This window comes from Oenanthe melanoleuca, chromosome Z, assembly GCF_029582105.1.
Source record: "Oenanthe melanoleuca isolate GR-GAL-2019-014 chromosome Z, OMel1.0, whole genome shotgun sequence".
NCBI lineage: Eukaryota > Metazoa > Chordata > Aves > Passeriformes > Muscicapidae > Oenanthe > Oenanthe melanoleuca.
In genome coordinates this window covers 33,092,822-33,116,239 of record NC_079362.1, presented here as the reverse complement: position 1 = coordinate 33,116,239, position 23,418 = coordinate 33,092,822, and the positions used below count along the sequence as shown (strand labels likewise).

Here is a 23,418-nt window from a genome sequence, read left to right as displayed (position 1 = left end):
ACCTTTCATGTGCCTAAATAAGACACCAACAAAAATTAGTTCAGAGCAATTTGTAGCTCTTGATTCTTTGTTTCCTTATGCATCCTGGAGCCATTCATGCTAAGGAGAAAGGGGGATTCTCACCAGCAAAACTTCAATGCCAGTGTTTTCCTTAAGTTCAAGGAACTGGAAATTGTTTTAAGTCCCTTGCCTTTCATACACATCTTTATTGTTACACAGCTGAGAAACAAAAGAGATTGGGAATAGATCTAATTCTAGTATTACTTTTATTATATTAACCGGACTGTTGAGTATTATACTGCACAGGTGGAAATTGTAGTACTACATATTAGTAAAGGTGAGAAATGACAGCCAAATCTAAAACAGAGTGTAAGCCTTTAATTATTAAAAATAATAAATTATAAATTTTTTTTTTTTTTTTTTTTAGTCTAAGTTGAGTGAGGGTATATTTTAGCAACATGTGAGCTCTTGAAAAGTGCATCCAGGAACTGACTGGAGTGTAAAATCTTGGGGTTTTGGGGTTTGGAAAAGCATTTGGAAAGAAGGTTGTAAAATGGAATTTTTTTGAAAAAGCAAACATCTTTGCAATAACTTGAATAAAAATTTATCAGAGGTGGGAATGGCTTGGGGTTTTTTGATTCATCTTCTTGATCTAAGATGCATTCCAGCCCTATTCCTAGGAAATAAAACTTATTCTGGAGCTTGGAAAGAAAAGCTGTCTCTAGGTGTCAGGCAGGGAGAAATTGCTTCTGGAAAGAGGTCTTTCCCCTGGGAGAGATCGAATATCAGACTAAGCGAGCCCAGTCCAACCCAAAGAGCTTCCACCGACACCCGGTCCTTGCCGGAGGACTTTGCCATCGATGGCCGCCGCCGCCTCTGGCCACGCTTTGCCTGGAGAGAGGGAGTGGGTGGGTGCGCAACTACTGTCCGCTCCCTCCCTTTGATTTGATGGCCTTTATTTCTCCTAATTGGATAAAATAGGAAGTCACTGACAGTCCTGCGTTGCTGGGTATACTGATTTCACTCAGAGCAGCCCTGCAGAGTGCGGGGGGTGGGGTAGGGGAGGAAGGAGCGAGTCTGTACATCAGGGAAACAGGCTGCGAGGGGGCTGGGGGAGCGGGGCGGGGGGGGGAAACGGAGGAAAGTGAATGAGCGCTCAAGGAGGACAAAGAGGGAGGGGAGATAAAGGGAGTTACCACCGTCTTGGCATCGCTGTTTCTTTCAAACCTCTCTGTAATGATATTGTTTGCAGTGATGCTCAGACAGCGAGCACCTGCTGCTCTGTAATGATTCAGCCTCTTTCAGCCGCCGCTGTAACACGACAGGATGCTGCTGCTACTGTCACTTCTGCCGTTGCCGCTGTTGTTAGAGATTTTGCTTTTGCTCCGTCTACCGCATGACAATTGTTTTCCTCGTCTAAGCAGATACCAGCCTCAGATGCTCAAGGTGAGAATCTTGCCTTTCGCTCTGGGCTACTGGTTTACTTAATCCGGTCAGTTTGTTCAGTGTTCGTGGTTTTCTTTATCTCATCACCCTCCTTCCCCTGTTTTGTTTTGTTTGTGTTTGCTTTTGGGGGAATGTTTCTTCCCCCTGCAGAAGAGCTGGAATTGCTTGAGAGGCGTTTAAGGAATTATAAAAGTGGCTAGCAAACAGGAGCTCAGTAATTGCAAAGCTATTCTCACTTCAGAGGAGCAGAGACAGTGACAGAGGGCTTGGGGGCACAGGGACCGGGGGGATCTAATTTTTCCTGTGCATTACTCCTCTCCCAGTTTGGATGATGTTGCTGAGCTTCGACCTTTTATTGACTCCCACTCTGTGATTTTTGCAGAGCACTGTGACTATTACTACCATCTCTTTTTGTCTGTGTCTCACAGTAATGGACTGTGATAGAGTTAAGGCCTTTTGGAGGTGAGCTGTTTGAGAGCTGATGCTTAAACATGTCTGAAGTAGCTGCCGACACTTTCCCCAGCCCCTCAGCTCAGCTGAGCCCTGATGCTGCATCCCTCAACGGGCTCCCGGATGAGGAGAGCATGCCGGGGACCCAAAGAGAGGACAGGAGGGTCCAGGGGATAGCAGGCCTTGCCGCAACCTGCTGTGTGTGCCTGGAGGCAGAGCGACTGAAGGGCTGCCTCAACTCTGAAAAGATCTGCATCGCCCCTATCTTGGCTTGCCTGCTTAGCCTTTGCCTCTGCATTGCTGGCCTCAAGTGGGTCTTTGTGGACAAGATTTTTGAGTATGACTCTCCTACCCACCTTGACCCTGGGAGGATAGGACAAGACCCAAAGAGTGCTGTGGATCCTACAGCTCTGTCTGCCTGGGTGCCTTCGGAGGTGTATGCCTCACCCTTCCTCATACCTAGCCCCAAGAGCAAGGCTGAAGTGACAGTGCACAGTGACAGCTCACTTGTACCCTCCAAACCGTTCCTCCAGCCTTCTCTGTATAACCGCATCCTAGATGTTGGGTTTTTGTCCTCTGCTGCACCTTCGCTGTCACCACCCGTCCTGGAGCCTACCACAGTGTCTCAGGCACAAGCAACAGAAACCACTCTCCAAACTGCTCCAAAACTTCGTAAGTAAAAGCTATGTGTTTCTTTGGTTTTTTCCCTTTCACAGAAAAAAAAAAAAAAAAAAAAAAAAAAAAAGCCACTTAACTGTTCTGAGACTATCTACAAGGAGGGCATGTGATTGACTTGCAAAGCTTAAGCATGATAAGACTGGTACAGCATGGGTTGCCCTCTGAGAACAGCATAGAGTCCTCAGAACTTAGTTCTGAGGTATGCAGGACTTCATCTGGGATGTCTGTAAAGGGTTAGCAGCACCTTTTTCTCTGCATCCACATGTAGGGAAGTATGTGATTTGCTTTAAGGGTTTATCTGATAGCTATTCCACATGGTGTATTTTCCTTCTAAATCTGCTTTGTCTCCTGTGCTGGATCTTCTATGCGTGTTCTTTGCTTTGCCTGCAGAGCATTTCTGGTACATCCTTCTTGAAGTCTGTGGCTGGAAAATATCCCTAGCCTCTTGAAACTCTCAGAACAGTGAGAAAAAGTGACAGCAGATTTGAAGCAGTTAGAAACTGGGAACTATTAATTTAGCATCTAGCTTATGATCTTTCCCTTTCTCTTAAGAGCAAAGCATACATTTCTCTGTGTCTTTCCCCATCTCTAGGAGCTGCTTTTTGTTTAACTTGTTTCTCATATATTGCCTTACTGCATTTTGTGGGGCATTTAAGGAAAGCATTCTTGCCGATGTAGGAAGAGTCAGTTTTCAAATTCGTCCTTGCTCATCATAAAAACAAGCCAAAAAAAAAGGTATCTGTATTATTTTCTCAGTAGTAATCATAAAGCATCTAAATACTGCATTGATGAAGTGTCATTTCTTTGGTATTCATGATTTTAACCCATCAAACTCAAAGCAAACCAAGCCAGCAATTCCTGAGCTGTGTAAATCTGTGTAACTCTAGTAAAATAGAAGGCAGCACACTCATCTGCAGCAGAGAGCACAGGCCTGAGGTTTACTGTGGAAAACTACAGTGATTAGAAGGAAAAATTGCATTCCTTACAAATTTGCTTCCAGGACCCAATGTCATTTATCCTCCCTCATGCCTTCCCTATAATGCCACAGGTTGGTCACATTGAAGATGGCACATACTGGACTCTGGAGCTCAGAAGTCACCAGAAGTTCTCTTCTAAGTTTAGCCCCTCTGGGACTGGACTTAGCATAGATATGTGGCATTTGGATTACATCTAACATTTTAGGCCAACCGCCTTGTCAGTGAAAATTAGCACAACTACAGTGATTTCAGAGGAGGTCCTTTCAACTAAGAGTCTTGAACAGCAGTTCCAGAATCAGTGAAAGGAAGTTCTGAGTATTGCTGTGGAAACCCTGCTGCCTTTTGCTTAGTGACGACCATCCTTCAGATTAAAAGTAATTTGTCAGATGGAAACAGTCTAATAGAGAAATACTGCTGTACCATTAAATGGCAGGGGGCTTTGTCTGTGGTGAATTAACCACCTTTGCAATTAAATAGAATTTTACCAAGTAAGCTTTCATTTAAATATTGCTGATGCATAAAATCGTTTTGTAGTGTAAATATTCTGACATCTTTAACACATTTTGCTACATAAAGTGACCAGAGATCACTATTCAGTCATAATTGCCTCAAGAATCCCTCTTTAATTTCTACATATGTGGCAAACCTTTATCAATAACATGCTAACTTCCTTTCTGAAGTAAAGGAAGGGGCAGAGTGGCACAGAAAAGATTCTCAGGAGCTGTCACTGACAAAAAGCCATTATCTGCATTAAGATCTGCTCACGTATGGGAAATAAATGGTGGTCCAGAAATTAGACTATTGGGTTGAGAGGGGGCTTTTTTATTTTGATTTTGGGGTTTTATGTGTGTAGGAGTTGTTGAAGTTTGGGGTTTTTGTTTAATTTTGCCTTTTTTTTTTAAAGATAAATGTGTTTTAAGGCACTGTAAACTTACATAGCTACAGACTGAAAGGAGAGGGAGAACTGGTAGCAGATCAAGTTTGGTTTGCTCTGGGGGAGAATTTTGAATAGATAGAATTTATTCTAACTGTGGTACATAATTCTGACTATGGCAAGTGTCTCTGGTTCTCTGCAAAGAAAAATAAGAAAATCTAGCTGGAAAAATATACTGCAGAAGGTCTGCCTAAGAATTCCAAGAGGCATGAAAAGAACTTTTTTGGACACCTCTTAAAGCACTGTCTTGGGGTTTTTGAAACAGCTGCATTTCAAACACATCATTGTGTTTTATGTAGAACAAGATTTGTTGGAGAGGTTGACAGATTGCATCAGTGCTAACATTTTTTTTTTTTAATGCCTTTGACAGCTATAAAATTCTCAGTGACATGGCTTGAAAAGTAGCATCTGCAAATTGGATTGTCCCTTCTTTTGCCTTTCAGTGTCCTTTTTTTCTTTTCAGGCAGAGTGAGGTAACATGTTCCCAGAAACTCCTTTATGTACTGAAAATTTATTTCCAGTGCAGAAAAAATGCACATTTCATACTCTGTGCTTGATGTACTGTTTCTGAACCTATCCCTTCCGTGAGTTTCCTTTTCTCTTCACCTCTCTTTTCTGTCTTACTCAGCATATTCCCCTTAAAGCTGTATCCTTCAAGGTCATAGTCTGCAGAGGGCTAATTGATTCTTCTTTCTCCTGGAGCCTGGAAGAGAAAGCAGAAAAGAGACAATCCTGGTAATTGTGTCTGACTGGTTTTGCTCCGTTTGTTATTCTTAGCCATTTATCAATACAGAAATATTTCTTTCTGTTAGCTTACTTTTTTTATTTTAATATAATTTTTCCTTTGCTGAAAGAGAAAGGAAAGGTGAATGTTTTAAAACATTCCCTTATTTAGGGAGCTTGTCAATCTTAGCATAATTACACCAGAGAAGATATTATTACAAGCAGGATATAATAATACACCCTAACCTACAACCCCTCCCTCTAAGAAGACATGCAGATTGTAATAATGCTAGCTTAGTTCAGGAGTTAAATTTCACTTCTTCTAACACTATCATCTTTAAATACAATTCCGCCCTTTATCCAGGCTGGTTAGAGATTCAGCTCTGTAGTACTGCAAAAATCGTGTTTCTGTAATAGCTTTTACAGACCTGCAAACTAACCATTCCCTCTTTAAAGATCTTCCTACAGCCTCCTCTTTCCATTTAAGAAGATTTCCCCACAAAACACCCAGCCTGGCCAGTGTGGAGCTTGCCTTCCTGGGCTGACAGCTCTGCCAGAGCAGCGCAGCATTCCTGTGCTTTGGCTCTGCCCCAGAGCAGAGGCACTGTAGGCCTTGGCAGGCCAGCCCAAGCAGGCCTTGGCTTTGGGAACACAACTCTTACGGCGTGCTGAAGTGCCACAGGGCACACGAGAGACAGGGCAGGAGACAGACCAGGGTATGATTTCTCTTGAGTGGGTTTCCCTAAGAGCAGAGCCTAAGGCCCAGCAGAGAGCAGTGTCCAGGGGCCGCTTGTGCCCGGTGACACATCCACACAGCATTCTTTCACTTCTGGCTTCCCTGGCCAGCTCCGGTACCGTGCGCTGCTGGGCCAGCTGCACACATGCCAGTGGATGGTCACCAGGCATATCTTCCTCTCCCCACGGCACTGGGCCTGTGCGTGTCCCCTGGGGCAGGCAGGGCAGGACTCCTTCCTGTCTCGCTTGCGCTGGGCCTCGCCTGATGACTGTGGCAAAGTGGAAAAGGGGTTCTGCATTGCTGTCAACCGCCTCCGGCTGGGACAACTCCCTCTCGTGTTTCTGATCTCTTCTTCCACTTCAGGTGTGCTGGGTCAGTATTAGCAAAGGGTGATGCTTTCTCATCCTCAGTGGAAAAAGGTTAAAAGATTGCTTCTGAGGCCTACTAGTGGCTAGGAAATAGTCTCAGCTCCCCTCCTAATTTGTCAAGCTCCACCCCAAGATTAACAAACTCCCTAATTATGGGAATGCTTTAAAGCATTCATCTTTCCTTTCTCTTTCAGCAAGGAAAAAATAATACTAAAGAAATATTTCTGTATTGATAAAGGCACAGTGTAATGAAAAGGAGCGAGACCAATCTTGAGTTGAGGCACAATGGCTAAATTTCTTGTGCCCTTTTAGAGCTAGAGATGGGGAAAATTGAACAAAAATTGTACTTTACCTTGTATTGTATTGTACATATTCCTTACAGTTTTTTCACCTGCCTCTAACTTCCACTCATTCTTTCTCAACTCTGGATTTGATATTTTCTCCTATTCACAGTGATTTGGGAAGGTCTATACTTTATCTTGATGGCAGCCTAGAGGGAGCCTCTCCCTCCACTTAAAGGTGCTGCAGCAAAAAAACTTCAATTTAAGGACAGAGGGTTTGTTCATAGCATCTTCATGCAGAGTTTGTTCTTATTCTTGAATGAGTCCAATTCTGACCCATGCTCTGTATTTCAAATCCCCATCACAACACCATAGGTTTGAGTCCATGCCTGGCAACCTCTGAACATGTCAAGGTCAGGAATGTCTCAGAGAGCTGCAGGGGAAGGAAGAGGAGATCAGACAGCACAGGCTCTACTTCACCTTTTTCTGTGTTTACTGTTGCTCTGCAGAGCAGTGCCACAGGAGAGATTGTTTTTTCCACAAAATTTGAAGATGCAGTAAGAGAGCAACTTAAAGCACATGCTGTTCCATTTCTGACACAGTACTGGATTTGAATAGCTTCAGATACCTGAATTAAGTGCCTGTATTAGGAAGCTGGTTAGCCTTCAGCTGCATATCCAGCATAAAGGGAGAGACTTCCCCCAGGCAATTCCCAGAGTGACTCTAACAGGAGTCACTCTCTTTCCCCGTGAGTCTACAGGGAGACTATCCTTGCAATTCAGCTTCTAAGTTAAGTATCTACTACACAATATGAGGACTCATTTTGAAAGCCATGACTTTTCTTTTATGTGAATTAATAACACCTTGTCACAGGGAAGTTTCAATTAATCATGGTTAAGGTACCAGACAAGTTTTGAGCCTAACTCAGGAGCGTATTAAAGGGATGCTGATCTCAGTGGGCCCAGGAGACGCAACTGGGCCTCCATTAACAAGCAGCAATAAAGCAAGTGCCACTGTACTGAGCCAGCCAGTCTGTATTGCTCTGCTGCTCCAAAGGTCATGACAGCTACTAGAGCTATATATTTGTGACAGGAGCACTCATGGGGACTGATGGGGTGAGATGCATAAGATGCAGCAATTTTTAGGGAGTTCAGGTCCATTAAACCTTTTAAAGCAATAAGAGGAGTCTTCCCCTCCCCAGTCCGGTTAGTTCACACTATCTTAAAAATGTCCTCAGCAAGCACAGTTTGCTCAGACAAATTTATTGTTTTGTTTCTTTCAGTATTTCTACCACCCCTCTTTTTAGCTTTCATTGATTGCCTGGAAACAGTTCTTCTGTTCTACATGCAGCAAATGATACGGATTGGTCCTGTGTTTCTTTCTCTTGGACAAGCACCCCAAAATCATGGCTTTCAGATTTTCCTCAGGGGTGTGGTTTTCCTTTCATGCGCCATTCATCATGCACAGAGCATGGTGGAGAAAAAGCAGTATTTCCTGGATTATTTTTTCTTAATAACAGTCTGAATTTCTCAGTACAAAACAGTAGTCTGCACTTGTATTTATTTTTTAAAGCTTCATTTCTCTTTGTAAACTTGAGAGAATAAGTCATCTATTTATGCTACAGGGTGACTTTTCCATGTTCTCCTTCTTCATTTATATAAAGATGTGTATGTAAGTACAGAGAACAGATACACAAAGAATATCACCGTTATTTCTTTATTTAAAAATTATACCTGTGACTGTTCTGCCTCAAAAGTTTCTAAGCAAAATTTATTAATAATTGATGTAATTACAAAATTCAGGGTTTGGATTTCCACCGCAGCTGAACTAAAATTATCCTCATTCCATATCTTTTGTATTTTTTACACTAATTATACTTGATTACACTAATTATGTTTGATTTCCTGTCAATGCACTGCAAATAAAACACACAGCAGCCTACCTCTGATTTGCTGTGCCTAACTTATGGTTACAGAGAAACCTTGGGGAACTTTCTCTGCCTCAGATGAGAAAGCACAATTTGGCTTGCTGGAGGCTAAGTAGCAGGTTAATTGTGGTGCAGAGCTGGGATGATATAAATGAGCGTTTTCATCATTTGCAGTCTTGCTAATGGAAGTGCAATAGATTTGCTGCAGAAATCCAACTCAGAATCAATAGCAATGCAATGAGGCAGCTGGTTCAGGGAGAGCACATGTGATGCCAATCTGCTGCAGACAGTACCTGGGCAGAGATTGCACTGTCTCTCTTTCAGGAAAGGGGAGACAGACCTAAAAAAATGCTGTGGCAGGTGATAAAAGAATTTTGAAAGGAAAATGCCTGTTTCACCTAGGATGGAATTAGGAGAAAATGCTTTCTCTGACAAGGGAAGGAGAATTGTTTTCTTTGAGGGATTCGGACCTGTTTGGACTCAAAGCTGGGTTGTTACACAGTACTAAGTTAAGCAACAACAGGAGTATTTGTGCTTCAGGTCATGCTCAAGCCACATAAAATCAAGGACTAAATCATGATGTGTACTTTGGAGATGGATAGGTGTATCTTCTACCAAAGGCTTCTGCCCTCTCGTTTCCCAGGCAGAACACAGAGGGGAGCAGGCCCTGTCTTTTGTGAACTGTTTTATATTAGGCACACTGGCTACAGTTTTTACTGAAAGGAGACCAATTTCCTGGAGAGTGAGCGCTCTGAATCACATCTTGATTCTTCACTTTAAAACATTTTGTGAAGTTACCAGACACAGTAGGAGGTACACACGAAACTCAGGAGCTGGAGCGTGACCACTGTCTGGCAGTTAGGGAGTGGCAAGGGAGAAATGCATTATTCTGAGGTTATGTGAACTTCTGCTTATATACACCCTAACCTGTCTCATCCTTCTCCCCCATTCACAGTAGAGTATTAGTCACTGAGACAAAAGAAAAGGTTTTAGCTGAGGAAGAATGTGCAGGAACAAATCCAGGGGGACATGGCTGACCATCACTCAAGGCTTCCCTAAGCTAAAACAGAGGCAAGGTCCATTTAGCTCTGGACAGGATCAGTAGTATTGCTCCATCCATTATGTTTGGTCCTGTATTGTTTAGCTACAAAAGCCTTATTTCAATGTGTATCTTCTTGCAAGAATATATTCAGCTTTTTCACATATGCTTTCCCTACCCCCTCCCCCCGTTTTTTGTATCTCTGCTTCGTCCTGGAACTTGCTGGCAGTGCATTCTCATAACTCAGACAGCTTTTTATTTTGGCAATGAATATTGTCTCCGTTTTTGAGATGAAAGGAAATCAATACTGGTTTGCTAGTCACATGGTGCAGGGAGGAGTATATGAAGCTATGATCTTAAGCATGATTTGTGACATAGTACAGTATTTCTATGGAATTTGTGAAAGATGCTTGAATTTTACAATTTTTAACAGTCAATTAATTCATGTGATTAGACAGATCAAAGTAGAACGAAAGAATATCAAGCTCATTCAAAAGCCTTTCTCTTATGCAAAAAAAAAAAAAACATCTCTGAGCTCATAAAAGATTACTAGAATCTTCTTAGGATGTAAGTGGGAGCTAGTGTAAGGCTACTGGAGCAGCATCTTGAGAAGAAAAACTTGGGCTTTTCCCTATATTAAATTAATCCATAATTCATTTAGTATTTCAGCTTGAATTAAATGGCCTGAATTTTCACTGGTATAAAGTTCTCAGGTCTGTAGCCCTATAAGACCTAATAGAGCACTGGAATGCACATGACACAGTGTCATCCCTGCTAAGGTTTCTTCTAGTTGTGGTGTGAAGCCTAAGTTCAAGACATTGTCTCCCTTTCCCTTTTTCTAGTACCTGTTTTAAGTAAAACCACCTACTTTGACTTTGAAAATATATGTTTGCATTCTGGCCACTTGTTCATTCACACCTTTCTCTCCTAGATTAAAAAGTTCTTCCATGCCATGTATTTCCCACTCACAAAGGTCCATACACACTGTAATCTGCTCAACATTACATAAGCCTTTTTGACAGAGTAGGTAGGCTGAACTCTTATGATTCTCCCCATCGAGGAAGTTGTTTTCAGACCTTGAATTATTTCATTGCTCTTCACGCTTTCTTCTTTTTCAGATAAATAGAAACATAATTTTGATGGTACTTAGGCATGGACTAGTCCAAAATCCCAGCAGCAGACAACAAAACCTGCTCATTTCCTTGATCTTGTTTGGAAGTACTCAAGATGCATAAAGTAGCATCAGTGCTTTTTAAATATTTTAAGCAGTAAAACAGTAGTAATGTCCAGTCAGAGCAGAAGACCAATGACTCACACATGCAAGGACCCTCACCAACCTTCTTAACTTCTCACTGCGATGGAGCAATAATCGTAAGGGCTAATCAAGGGAAGAAAAGGTAAAGATTGCCCAGCTATAGCAATGGTATGTGAATTTTAGGAGGAGTTTCAGCTCCCTCATTACCTGTCTGGTTCTGTTCTACTCTGAACAATGCCTTCAGCAAGTCATCTTGGGTAAACAGGAAGCCAGCCCAATAATTTGAGCTATGCAGAGTTCTGCTACACACTTGAGTTCTGCTCATGCTTTCAAAGATATCTCCCTCCATGCTCCACTGACACTTCTCCCACTGTTGGCCCATTCCAAAAGTGGAAACTGTCCTAGTGCATGGATTAGTGGGATGGGAGGATTTTGGTGCTCCTGTCTTCCCAGTTTAAAGATACTTTGCCTATGGATTCTTTTGCATTTCTGTCCTACAGTGGATATATTGAATGGACTTAGTCTGATTGGGCTTCATTACACCTGAGCATCTTTTATAGCAACAGGACATGAAAATAATGGGGCATGATCATACCAAGAAAGTCAGAATGGCTAATAATGTCAAGATATGTGGGATTTTAAAGAAATTTTTATATTTTCAAGATAGCTTTTCTTGAGTTGTGGTTGTGCTCAGCAGGACAGTTAGCAGTGTGACAGTAATAATCCCTTAGCAAAGGAAATAAAGTGCCTCAGTGAGAGGGACAAGTATCTGGGAATGGAAGAATGATCATTCATGTATCTGGTCTGAGTTGATCAGGGGACCAACCACCGATAGGTTGTTATGGTTTTAGGAATTAAGGAGTACAGGTTAAAAAGAAAGGCAAAAGGCTTCCTGCTACAGGTACAGATCTTCCTGATCCTGGTACAGGATCTTGGAGAGGCTTGAGCTTACTTGCAGGAGCAGGACATTATTAAGTACCCAGCAAAGGGCCAGGAAACTGCAAAGGCGTAATTATAACAAGGAGAGCAGGGACGGTCTGGTATTTTCTTGCCCAGATAAAAGTAGGAAGAATCTGTTCTCCAATGCCACAGGTATTTAGCAGTCTGCACTGTGGCACTTGCAACAAATTCCAAAGCACCTTTTCCCTCTGCTGAGGATCTGAACTAGGAATGCATTCATTCCCTCTGTCCATTGCGCATTTGTAAGATCCTCTGTAGGGCAGATCATCTTGACATCTAAGCATGTTGAGTGAACACTTCTTATTGATGGAGAGATCCAAGGAATTGTCCTTCACACCCTTCTTTCTCTAGCCACTCCAATGGCTGGAGTTGCTCTGCTTGTGCTGCAGACACTGCAAAGTGTGTCTCTGTTATTGAATTCCCTCCCATCACTTTGTTCAAAACCACTCAATGCACCCCAGCATTTGCCTCATTAGTCAGCTTACTCTTCTTTTTGGAGGTGTTGATTTTGTACAGAAATAGTAGATTCTGAATGTCATCGTTAACAATCCTTGCTAATTCCTCCAGCTACATAATTTTTGGGACATACAACTGTGAATGCATTCTCTTTGTGAGCAAAGAAAGGCTGTGTTTTTGGATGAAAAGGCCAATGAATGTATTAGGGCACAGACTTGTGCTTCATACTCAGTTAACAGAAAGGCACCTTAAAATTCTCCTTTTGGTTTATAAAATGGCATCTGGCCAATAAAGACATCAAAATGGGATTTGAACATGTGAATGTTTAAGAACACAAATAGCAAGCTTTCTGTTGTTTGCTGTCTCCAAACATTTGAATTTGCTGTGCTGTAGAGATTAATAGAGGCCTTTGATGCAAGTAGCTTCTTAAGCAACCCTGTAATTTTCCTAATTGTTGCTAATAGATTGCTTAATGTGTGCAGTTTTTCCTTCTCCAAATTTGGAGGAAGGATTAAAAAGATGTGTTCAGTAAGTGTATTCAGATAACTGCTACAAGCCCAAGAAGCAGATTTGCTAGCTGTGAATCAGAGGAAGTACCAGTTCACAAAAGCCACTTAGCTGGGCAGAAGCTGGCAGGAAAGAGGGCTGAAGACAAAGAAAAGAGAAAAATATTCTGGTGTCTCCTGAACAGGACTGAGATCCAGAGACTATTGCATGTCAATATGCCAGGATTCAAAGAAGAATCTAAATTTACTTATCCCTAACATACCTAGCAGCTTCCCTAAATTGCAGACTAATATGTGGTTATGTTTTGCTTTTACTTTTGCATTTGATCTGTAATATCTTCTCAGGAGTGTTACTGATACTTTCAGGATACTAATACACATTGATTTTTAACAAATGGGTATACCAGCATTTCTGTCTGATGTTAACTTACATTTAATTAATATCTTAATTTTCATAAATTACTCTGTTTTAGAAATGATGGTGACATAATCGCAGTTTTTTAATTGATCAAAAATTATGGCTTAGCAGAAACTCAGATACAGGCTTCAAAAAGCATTATTGGCAGTTGTTGGTCAAGACATGTAAATACTTCCCCTTCAAAAGAAATCTAAAAAATGTCACTTAATTGAGAAAAATCAGACAACTTGATCAGGACTTCTGTGTAATTACAGGTCACAAATAAAAGAAAATTTGGAGTGTTCAGATCTGGCAGGGAAATCTGCAAGACTGAGCTGAAAATAGATTTTACAAGCTGAAAATTAACCATAGTTCTTTTAAGGAAAACATGTTAAATTGCGGGAATTTTTCCTTTGGGGATTAACTAACCTCCATCAACCATAGTAATGTCACTGGTTGTACCATCGTAACTTTCTACCCTAAAATGATTGTTTCATATCCTAATCTCATTAAGAGAAAAGCTTTACCAAATTCAAACCTCTTCTTCTGGTGACTTTGGGTCAATGCAGATTTCTTCATGATTACAACAGTTACTCGGAACAACTTTTTACCTAAACATTGAGTCTAGTTTTCACTGAAAACTAGTGGGCAGTTCAGCTACACTGACCTTTGTCTTACCTTGTGCTGAATTCAGGATTGGAAATGCTCTCCACCTTTCCAGTTGCAGCTCGACCTCTCCTGGCTTAAATATAAAAATAGAAGAAATGTTGGGATGATCATTTGAAACCTTGGAGTGATGCTTTGAAATCTAACACGTAATCTGCTTTAAATTCTGCTTATTTAAAAAGCATTATATTGCATCCTCATGGAGGTCCTGTAGGGTGAATATTTATAAAGTGTAGTAAGAAGACTATGTAGCAGAAGGACTACAAATCTAGTGGTATTCGTTAAAGTATGAAAGTTTCTGGGGATGTTCACTTGTTAAGAGAGCTTTTAAAATTGTCAAATTGTGACTTCCCATGTGTGATCTCACCCTCAGTCTTTCCTGTGCTTCATTTTCTCACACTGTTAATGATCTGTCCTTCTCATTGCTTGAGAAGCCTTCAAGCTCGTGCTGCTTGTAATTCTCAGCAGACTTGGACCCAGAGTTCTGCTCCTTAAGGCAGATCATGTTTTGAATTATAGATACATCCATTTCAGAGGGACTGCATTTCATTGCTCCTTTTTGGGCGTGATGATGTAAGGGAGTTTAAGTACTATAGTGACACTTTTCATTTTTCATGTCCTAGCTCGGTTAAGAGCAAGCCTTGAATTGTGTCATTTTTCTCTCATGTGACTGTTTAATCACCTGAGAGAGCACCAGCCAGAGTTTTGTGGTAAGATTGATTATATTCCCAACAAAGTGCTTCCTTCAGCTGAGCGCCAGGAAGTAGCCAGTTTAGCAGCTAATGGGCTTCAGTCTGATGTGAAAATGGCGACTGTGATGGAAATGTCACTGTAGTGCACACCAGCTCTTTCAGCTAGCTGCATGCTGAACAGTACTGAAATGCTTGGAGGCTGCTCAGGTTTAAGATGAGGGAAGATACTCCTAATCTGGACTACACAAAGCTGTGCTGTGGGGCACATCACCTTCTCCTTTGAAAGTGTCAGGGCAGCATGTGTAGGAGTACACAGACACGCAAGTGGAGAAAAGTGTTGCTGAAGGGGTAATCATAATTTTTTGCCCTGTTAGCCTTTATAGAGCTGGTGCTATGAGGTTTGTAATATCAGTCCTGGAATTGGCAAAGGGTTCTCCAGGATCAGCTGGGACCCCAGTTTGCATGGCATGAAGTGGAGAGAACCGGAATGGAGTGATCTTCCATTTACCACCACCCAATCCATGTTCTGACAGCAGCCGACATTCATATCCATTACAAGACTGGGAGAGAGCTAAGGAAGTGTACTCACCAGTCCTATTTTACACAGCATGAGTCAATAACAGCACTGTAGGTGACAGCTTACAAATGTTTTGCCTTGCTTGGATGAATTCATAGTCTCTGAGTGCCAACAGCCCCTCTTACAGATGCCTCTGTGATTTACCCTGTGTAACAGAGGAAACCTCTGGCAGCACCAAGAATGAAGTCCCACAGACTGAGAGCCAGCTGTGCTCCCTTTAAGCAGTAGCATCTACTAAGGAAAACCCAGGAAGAAAGAGTAGAAATACAAATAAAGGGTAGTAAGTATAGACTTATTCTTACAGGCATGTGCATAAAGACACAGCAAACTAAAAATCATCCAGAATCCTTCTCTTCACAAATTTTTTTGTTTTCTTTTCTTTTCCCTTTTTCATTTCTGAAAAGAAATATTGTTTAAAATATGTAGGAAGACAATATGTCTTCACTGCTAAAATGCCTTTCTGGCATTTATTGCTAAAAGTGAATGAAATAAATGCAAACAAAATAAGATCCTGACATTTCAAGTCAGACTGTTTTTCTGTCATTGTCATTGAACGTAATAGACTAGCTAATGGCTCCCTCCGGGGAAAAAAAAAAAGAAGCAATGTTGCTCTTCTTTGACAACTGACAAAATACTAGTTAACCAAGATCTGTTGATCTCATTTCCCTAAGCTGAAATTTTTGAGTATTTTTGTAGAACTGTTGTTCACCTTTTAGATGAACCTCAACTAGCTGCAGGGCCTGTTTGTTTGTGTTTATATCTGGTTTCTGGTTTTGCTTATTTGTTTGTTTTTAATAGAGATTGATTGCTTCTTTCCAATCTTGGATAGTTTCAGTTTTTTTACATGAATACGCAAAATCAGATCGTCACTTGATTGAGCACTGTCTGGTCCAATAGCTGTTTTTTCAGCCTGTCCATGGTATAGCACGGGCTCAGGCCTCAGTTCCTCAGTGACTCATGGAGCTCCATTAAACTTAGCAGCCTTAATATGCACAAAGCAAGGTTGCAAGGGGTTGGAGGGTTGTTGGGTTGGAGGAAGCCTACACTCTGCCAGGTAGAGAAGCACAGATGTGGGAACAAGAGCTATGAAGGGTCTTCTGTGCATCACCACACCGCTGTGGTAGTGACAGGTTGTGTTCTAGCCTCCCTGTGGCTAGAAGGGAGGCAGTCCCACAGCACTGACTGGGGAGGTTGCAGGCATCCAATGGATACCCAGCACAAGGATAGCTCCAGCTCAACAATCAAAAAGACAGACCCTTAGGGCAGGAGAAGAAGGGACATAAGCTCTCTCTAAATGCCCAAGGGACACTCATGCACTCATGGCACCAAGTGCAATTTCTCTGGCAGAAATAGCCTCCTTGCTTGTCAGCCCTATCCAGAATGATTTTTTAGCTTTACCCTTCACTATTGTCATTAATATAATAAATTGAGGATAATTGCTTGGTTTGAAACAGCTCTGTCTTCTGCTGTGTAGGTGGGGAAATGATGCCAGGAACAATCCTTTCTTCTCCTGCCAGTTTTCTCTGCAGCAGGGATATATACCAGTTCTGTATAGATGCTGCTGTTAGCAAAAAGCAACCTAAGCACTGCCTCAGCTAGAAATGCAAGATTGATTACATTAGATGTGCTTTATTCCCAGTGTCCTGCATGAAATCAGCTCCAAAATAGGTTAGTACTGTTGCTTCAGAGTGGAAAATGCCGATGTTAATATAGAGTTTGTTACGGATAGACAGCTTGGTACGAAGCACAAATGCATGGGATCGTGCCACTGTATTTGAGAAGAGAGGTCAAATGAAGGTTTGCATGGGATGATATCCTCTGTACCAAACTCAGCATGTGACCATTTGCTGGGATAACCCAGGGATCTGTGTCCTCTTTACATCTGAGTTCAGCTCTGCTATGTGCTGTTTACAGAAGACTGAAACACTTTTTCACCCATGGTCTGAATTATTCTGCTGCTTCACGATTAGGATGGGATATCATAACAACACTTTAAATTCCACTTGAAAATTAAACATGTCTTTGGGAAAGCATCTAGCTGGAAACTGCAGGGAAATTACTGGAAGCAGAGCAGAGCGCATGATGCCTATTGCAGGTACAGAAGCCTCTGTGGGGAACTTGTGCACTGCAAGGGATGGATCATAATTTTTTGGTAGAACACATGATAACTAAAAGGCAGCAGGCCTCTTCTTCAACATCGTAATGGAATAATGGAGAGATTAAGAGATTTTTAGTGGCTCTAGAGTTGGGAGATCAAGATTTACATTTTCTTTGCTTTGTGAATGTCTTCTCCAGTGGTCCACTGCTCAGAGAGGAAAACTAACATTACCAACCTGTGTGAGGCTGGAGTCCTTGCCTTTCTGAGGATTGATGTGCAAGTGAATGAACAAACCTTTTCCATATGTCTTATCTCAAAGTGCCCTTCGAGTTCAGTTTATGAGTGTTACTGCATGAACAGTGTGGGCTTCTACTTGGAAATGCTGTGGCTGGTACGGGTCTACTCACAGTCTGAATGGAGATTTGTGCAAAGCTGGAGTGAATGCTTTGTTTGAAGGGATGTCCCAAGATGGGGAGATGGAGGCTGTTCCATGATCAAGGAGTGCTGCACAGAGCCTTACATCATGCTCCCATATCCTCAGTTCACATGTGCTATATAGCAGCTAATTTGTGACAGCCCTCTGTTATTAATCCATCTTCCAGAGATGTTTCTAGGGCAAGATAGTGGTTTCACACAGTAACCTGGAGACACCTGAACTGTGAATGACCTGTCGTCCTTTAGGTGAAGACTGGTGCTAAGCTACCAGTACAGGACTATATTCTTGGTTGATTGTTCTTCAGGACTGCAGGTTGGGACACCTCAATTCTTCTTCAGAGAATGATCATGTCAACAAAGTTAAATTTTCAGGATCAGGATCTGCTAGTTCTTTTTCATACTTTCCTGGCCTTGCACCTTCTCAGGTCACAGCTTATATCCATCCTGCACCCCAAGTACTTTTTGGTAAATATAAGAGAAGTAGTCAACTGTAAGGTGGGAAAATAACATCTCTGAGACTTATCAGTATCTTCTGATACTGAGCAAGGTTGCACAGTGTGTGTAGTTCTGCAGTCTGCAAGGCATGAGGCAAAATGCTGCACACCTCTTAGACAGCAAACAGTACAGAACTCTTTGGCTCACAAACTAACAGCAGCCAAAGTGATGCTTTGCCATGTGATACACCTGTTTCACATTCAGACTGGGGCAGAAAGCAAACACACTCTGGACTTTTTTACTTTTCCAGTCAGTTGGTGGATATGGCAGGGGGCAGATCTGTCATGAGAGTTAAGATCATTAAGGGGGAATCATACCTAATTTTCTTGTATCTACTCTTACAATAGAGTGGATGTGTGAGTTAATGCCTGGTTAATGAAACTGTAATTTTAGGCCTGACTACTAAGCTTTTACCAAACACACTGGAACAATCAAGCACCTGTTTTCACTTACTTTGTTGGGATGATCTCTGAGGCTTGTGTGGACTTTTTAAGGTATTAAATCTAAGTATCTGGAAGAAAATTGAAACATGGATTCAGAATGTAGTGGGCCTTGGCCTTATAAGCTATGGCCCCGTCTTCTCACCAATTCTTAGAGATTTGAAAAGCCAAAAACCAAAAACATCTGTAGTAAACAAGGTTTATTGTCCTATTGCGTTCACTGATAGTTGTGATACTGATACTGAGACTCTCTGTCTCCCAGCTACCCTCATCTACTTCCTATTTCCAAGGTAGTTTTTTTTCCTTTTTTTTAAGAGCTCTCTTGCCTCCTGAAGCATTTCAGTGGTATATTGTTTCCTGATCACAATGCCTTATGTCATGACCTGGTTATCTGACACTTCTGGAGAATGACAAGGAAGCTAAAGGCTCTTTATCTATTGCCTTGGGACAGGCCTAAGGCTCCTTTCACTTAGAAATTCAAGGCCTTTTACAAGGGAAATGGGAGAGTTGTAGTGGTTTCTCACTAGACTAAAATTACTATATTGTTACAGAGATTAAATAGAATAATCCTGAAAATCCCTAGTATATTAACACTGCCCAATTCCAACTGAGAGCCGGTGGAACAATATTTTCAGGGGACCATCTATTATTAATCTCTCTTTTTTTCTTTAAAAGAAAGACCATAGACTCAGAGCATAACTAGTTTTCCTTTTGCTTCTAAAGAAGTGCCATGCTGTTACATCTTTAATGTTGCAGTTAGATCCTGTTGAAGAACTATACAACAATCTGTTCTTACCATCGTGAGGGAGACCATAATTTATTCTGCCCAAAAAGGGCGTCTCAGGAGCATAAGGCATTAACAGTGAGCAAGCACCAGGTTCATAAATCTCCAGAGATAGATGGAAAGCTCTCTAGTAAATGAGGATTCTCGTACAGCCTCCCACTCCCCTTTTCAAAGTGTTGCCAATCATAGGGATGACAAAACTGACCTTTTCTAGCAATGTTTTACTCAGTTCCTCTCACACAAATACACTGAGTTCTGTAATTGCTTCTCATGAAATACTTTCATCTGCCTAACTCCTGCCATGTCATTCCTGCAGTGCAGGGACTTCCTGGTGCTAATAGAGCTCTTGCAAGCTCAGGACCGTGCAGCCACAGGGAAGGGTTCTGAAATCCAGTCAGGGCCTGGATTATCACAAAAGGGTGTTTTATCGTGCAGTAGTTGCCTGGGGCAGGAGTCATCCAGAGTCAATACCAACCAACCTACTCAGGTACCACAAATGACATAGATGCTGCCATGGAGGCTGAACGTGACCTGAATGGGGGGCAGAACTAATCAGCTCTCTTCACAAGCACTAGAGTGGCGTTTTGAGAGGCACACTGCTCTGGGCAACATGTGCAACGAAGGTCTGTTTTCTCAGGGCTGCATCTCTTCGTGTTCACTCTTTTGTCTTCATGGATGTCACAGGGCCTGGCTTTGCTTTGGACAAAGGTCAGAGCAGCACTGCAGAAAGCTGTAGGTTTGAGTCTCAGCAGAAGCAATGTGTGCCAGCCCCAGTGCCTGGCCAAAAACAAGCCACTTTCCAAGCAAGTTGGATGTCCCTTGTGCTGTCCAGCCAAGGGCAAAGTTTGTGACTACTCCTCATGGGCATGTGAGAAGGGAGAGCACAAGAGCTGAAACAGCATTGGCTCAGTCTGTAGCGCCTGCTGGTTTGGGCTGTCACTGTATGCAAAAGCCCTACAAAAACCAAGTTACAGCTGCTGGCTCATTTTGTGTGGCAGCCCTTGGTTAATGCTGTGTAATGTAAGAACTGCTCTCTGCCAAGGCCACTGTGTCCCTCCTCCCTCTGGCCTCGCTCCCCATCATCAGACACATCTCCCAAGCTCAAAACCTGTCCCTCCTGCCCCGGATGAGGAACACATCAGGGCAGACTTTACATGAGTGGACAGCAGCAAAATGCTTCACAGCACAGGCTTTGTTCTGTTATATAAAAGCCACATGGGCATGGTCTATTATTGCTATTTCCTTCTTTGATTATGTAAGTTCACATATTGGTCCCACTCCAGAGTCACAGCAACTCATGCATGGGAGTAGATCAAATTAATCCCTCTGTACTCAGATGTGAAATCCTGTCCCCTGGGACAAATTCACATCCAGTTCCCACCCCAACGCCCCCCACCTTTCTCCCATGGGGCAGTGAAAGGCACTGGGGGAATCAGTGGGGCTGACATTCAAAGGTGTGGAAGATACATGTTCAGCTACTGTTGGTGGATGTTGTGTCAAATTGTTGAGACCCACTGCTAGCGGATGAAGTTATAGAAACTACCCTATGCAGAAGAAATTGTGGACAATGCATGAAATGTCCTTGTTCTCCTCTCTCCTTTTCCTCCTAAAAGCTGTATGAGATGGAGGCAAGCAAGGCAAGCCAGGCTTTATTCCAGGGTAAAGTACGACCCTTTTAGTAAGTCTCTTTACATGTCATCCACCTTATTATGGTATATAAATCCCTCTGAAGGCTTGCCCATATGTTAGAGAAAGGTTGCACTGCCAGTGGAAAAACAATTTCTGCAGCTCTAGCCTTGGTCTATTTCATCACAATAAATATTTCGCTGTTGTCAAAAATGAAATCCAGCATTGCTTTCCACTGGCTTTCTGCCTGCAGAAGGGAGGTATGGGGCTCTTGCTGCAGTAGCACATTTTTCCCATAGCATCTGTTCTGCCATTATTTACCTACATTGTCAATTAAAGCTCCTGCTTTTGTGAATTCAACCAATGTAGGTGGTGTCAGCTGGTACTTGGATCATGGCCCTGATTTGGTCAGCTGTTGTCAAAAATTACTAATGACTATTGACTAAGGATTTGCAAACATTAATTATGATAAAAGTTCTTTAGAGATACCTGTTTTGTAATAAAAAGCACTTCAGAAACATAGATTGTCAGAACAATTGACTGAGAAGTTGCTTGTAACCAAGTGATATATTCCAGAGATGTAGCATTTAAAACACAAGCAATGGAGCATGACTTGTAATATCCATTCAGATACAGACACGAAGCTCTTAGTACTCAAAGCTTTCTGGAAAAAGTATCAGCCTATTCAGTTCTGATACTACATGAGCATCTGTCCTTCATTCCTCTGTAATGCTATTTTTTCATAAATTCTAATTGTGATGATTACAAAAATAAGTTTGAAAATTCGAGCAGCTAAAGATCAAAAATCCAGAGGACAAACCTAGTGTGTCATTTTAGTGAAATTTTCTTGCCAATTTAATGACTTTTCAGCACTTTGGATTGGCAAGATCAGCTATATAACCTTTTATTGAGAATGCAGGCTTCAAATCTTTAGGAACCTAGACTTTAACAGAATTTATTTTTTTTTCAGGCCAGACTTCTGGTTTACTTTTTCTTGTTCTAAAACGTATCCATTTTGGCTGAATAAAAAAATAAACAGGCCCATATATGTTATTTGGTGGAAGATTTGCATGTTTTTACAAAAGTTTAAAATCCTCTAGAATGTTTCAGAAACGCATCGAATAATCTTTTTAACTTTTTGGAATTACTCCACTAATAGTTTTTTCCCACAGGAAATGACTATTATATTCCCAGTAATAAACATCCGGCGTCCTCCAAATGACACTAAGCTGATGAATTGTGAATATTGCTTTCCAATCAGCCCTGTACAAAATTTCATGTGTTCATATGCACGTGTACATGCACTCAAACACACCATGGTCCAAACACAGAATGTTTCCCAAACAGAGCATCAGGATCTTTTTCACTCCCCACTAATTCCTTCTCACTATCTCCAGACTTACATGTCCTGTGTTGCTCAGAAAGTCATGTCCACAGAATATAACAACCCTTCTTGTGCTGAGTATGACAAGTACATCTGAGCCAAACAAATAGTTTTCACAGGCGCCCCAAGCAAACTGGTTATTTTCACTAAAAACTTTCATTATAAACCTGCTGTCTAGTGCTAGTGTCCTTAGTGTAAGAGATTAAAGGTTGCAGACAGAAATTCACTCAAGGCTTAATTAATAACCTTCTACCAGAAGAAGCATGGAGCAGGTTATCTGAAAAGCCTTCCTTGAAAATTACAAGGAATTACAAGGCCTGCTGTGTGGCTAGCCTCTCCCATGCACTAATCTGCCTTAGAGTTTGAAAGGGCAAATACAAACAGCATGTATCTGATATCGGTAGGGAATCCCAATGTCCTGGCAAAGCCAGATTTAGGTCTGCAATGATCTGCAGCAGCAGTAGCATTGAATTGTTACAATGCTAAAAACCAGGTCTGCATCTTAAATGTGTATAGAATCTGTTGCCTTATTTCAGCATTTCTGACCTTGAAGTCATTCACTCCTTTATATGCATATGTTCGTATATTCATGTTCATGTTTGGGGTGATTATTGCTGGACTCTTCTTGGTTTGTCCACATCCTCCTTCTTCAAAGATTAGACTGTCGTCTTGCATGGCGGTCTTACTAATGCAGTGTGCCATGGGACATGTTTTTTCTGTGGCTTTGTTGTTTCCCATCATTTGTCATCCATAATGACTCAGATATCCTTTTGTAGAATCATTCATCCCTACCTGTGTGTTTGTGGCTCGTTTGTTCTGTTATCAACATTGCTCTCCTCTTTTTCAAAATATTTTCTCATTAAGAGACTGCCTACTATGCACTGCTACTATCAAGACCATAACCAAACTTCTCAACCTTTAGAGTTTTGCCAGTGGGTGACACAAGCCATAGCAATGTGTGACAAATGACAAAAATGTGGAACACTTGTGCTCCACTGCATAGCATGTTGTAATTAACAGATTATAATCATTTTTAGCCATAAAAGCTGTTTACAAAGTGCCTTTTCAGAGAGTATGAGTCACACAAA

At 41.7% G+C, this 23,418-nt stretch overlaps 2 protein-coding genes across 8 annotated transcripts in view; both read left to right on the top strand.

Annotated features, from left to right (window-relative positions):
* NRG1 (neuregulin 1) overlaps positions 1-23,418 on the top strand; it is a 452,226-nt gene that overhangs the window by 351,252 nt on the left and 77,556 nt on the right. Inside the window, exon 1 of one of the 7 annotated variants that reach the window (XM_056514285.1) lies at positions 1,063-2,568. The exons of 4 other annotated variants lie outside the window; for them this stretch is intronic. In XM_056514285.1, coding sequence (XP_056370260.1) covers positions 1,938-2,568 — 631 coding nt within the window. In that variant the 5' untranslated portion in view covers positions 1,063-1,937. Of the gene's footprint in view, positions 1-1,062; positions 2,569-5,988; positions 6,317-23,418 lie in introns of those variants that run through there. 2 more of the 7 variants (XM_056514288.1, XM_056514291.1) reach the window with 2 other exon arrangements.
* Positions 1,327-1,488, top strand: LOC130265300 (uncharacterized). Its single transcript, XM_056514292.1, has one exon. It carries the CDS (start codon positions 1,327-1,329, stop codon positions 1,486-1,488), a length of 162 nt encoding a protein of 53 aa, XP_056370267.1.

Bases quoted from the DNA above. Each gene is read 5' to 3' on its own strand.
- LOC130265300 (XM_056514292.1), top strand. From the start codon at position 1,327: ATGCTGCTGCTACTGTCACTTCTGCCGTTGCCGCTGTTGTTAGAGATT.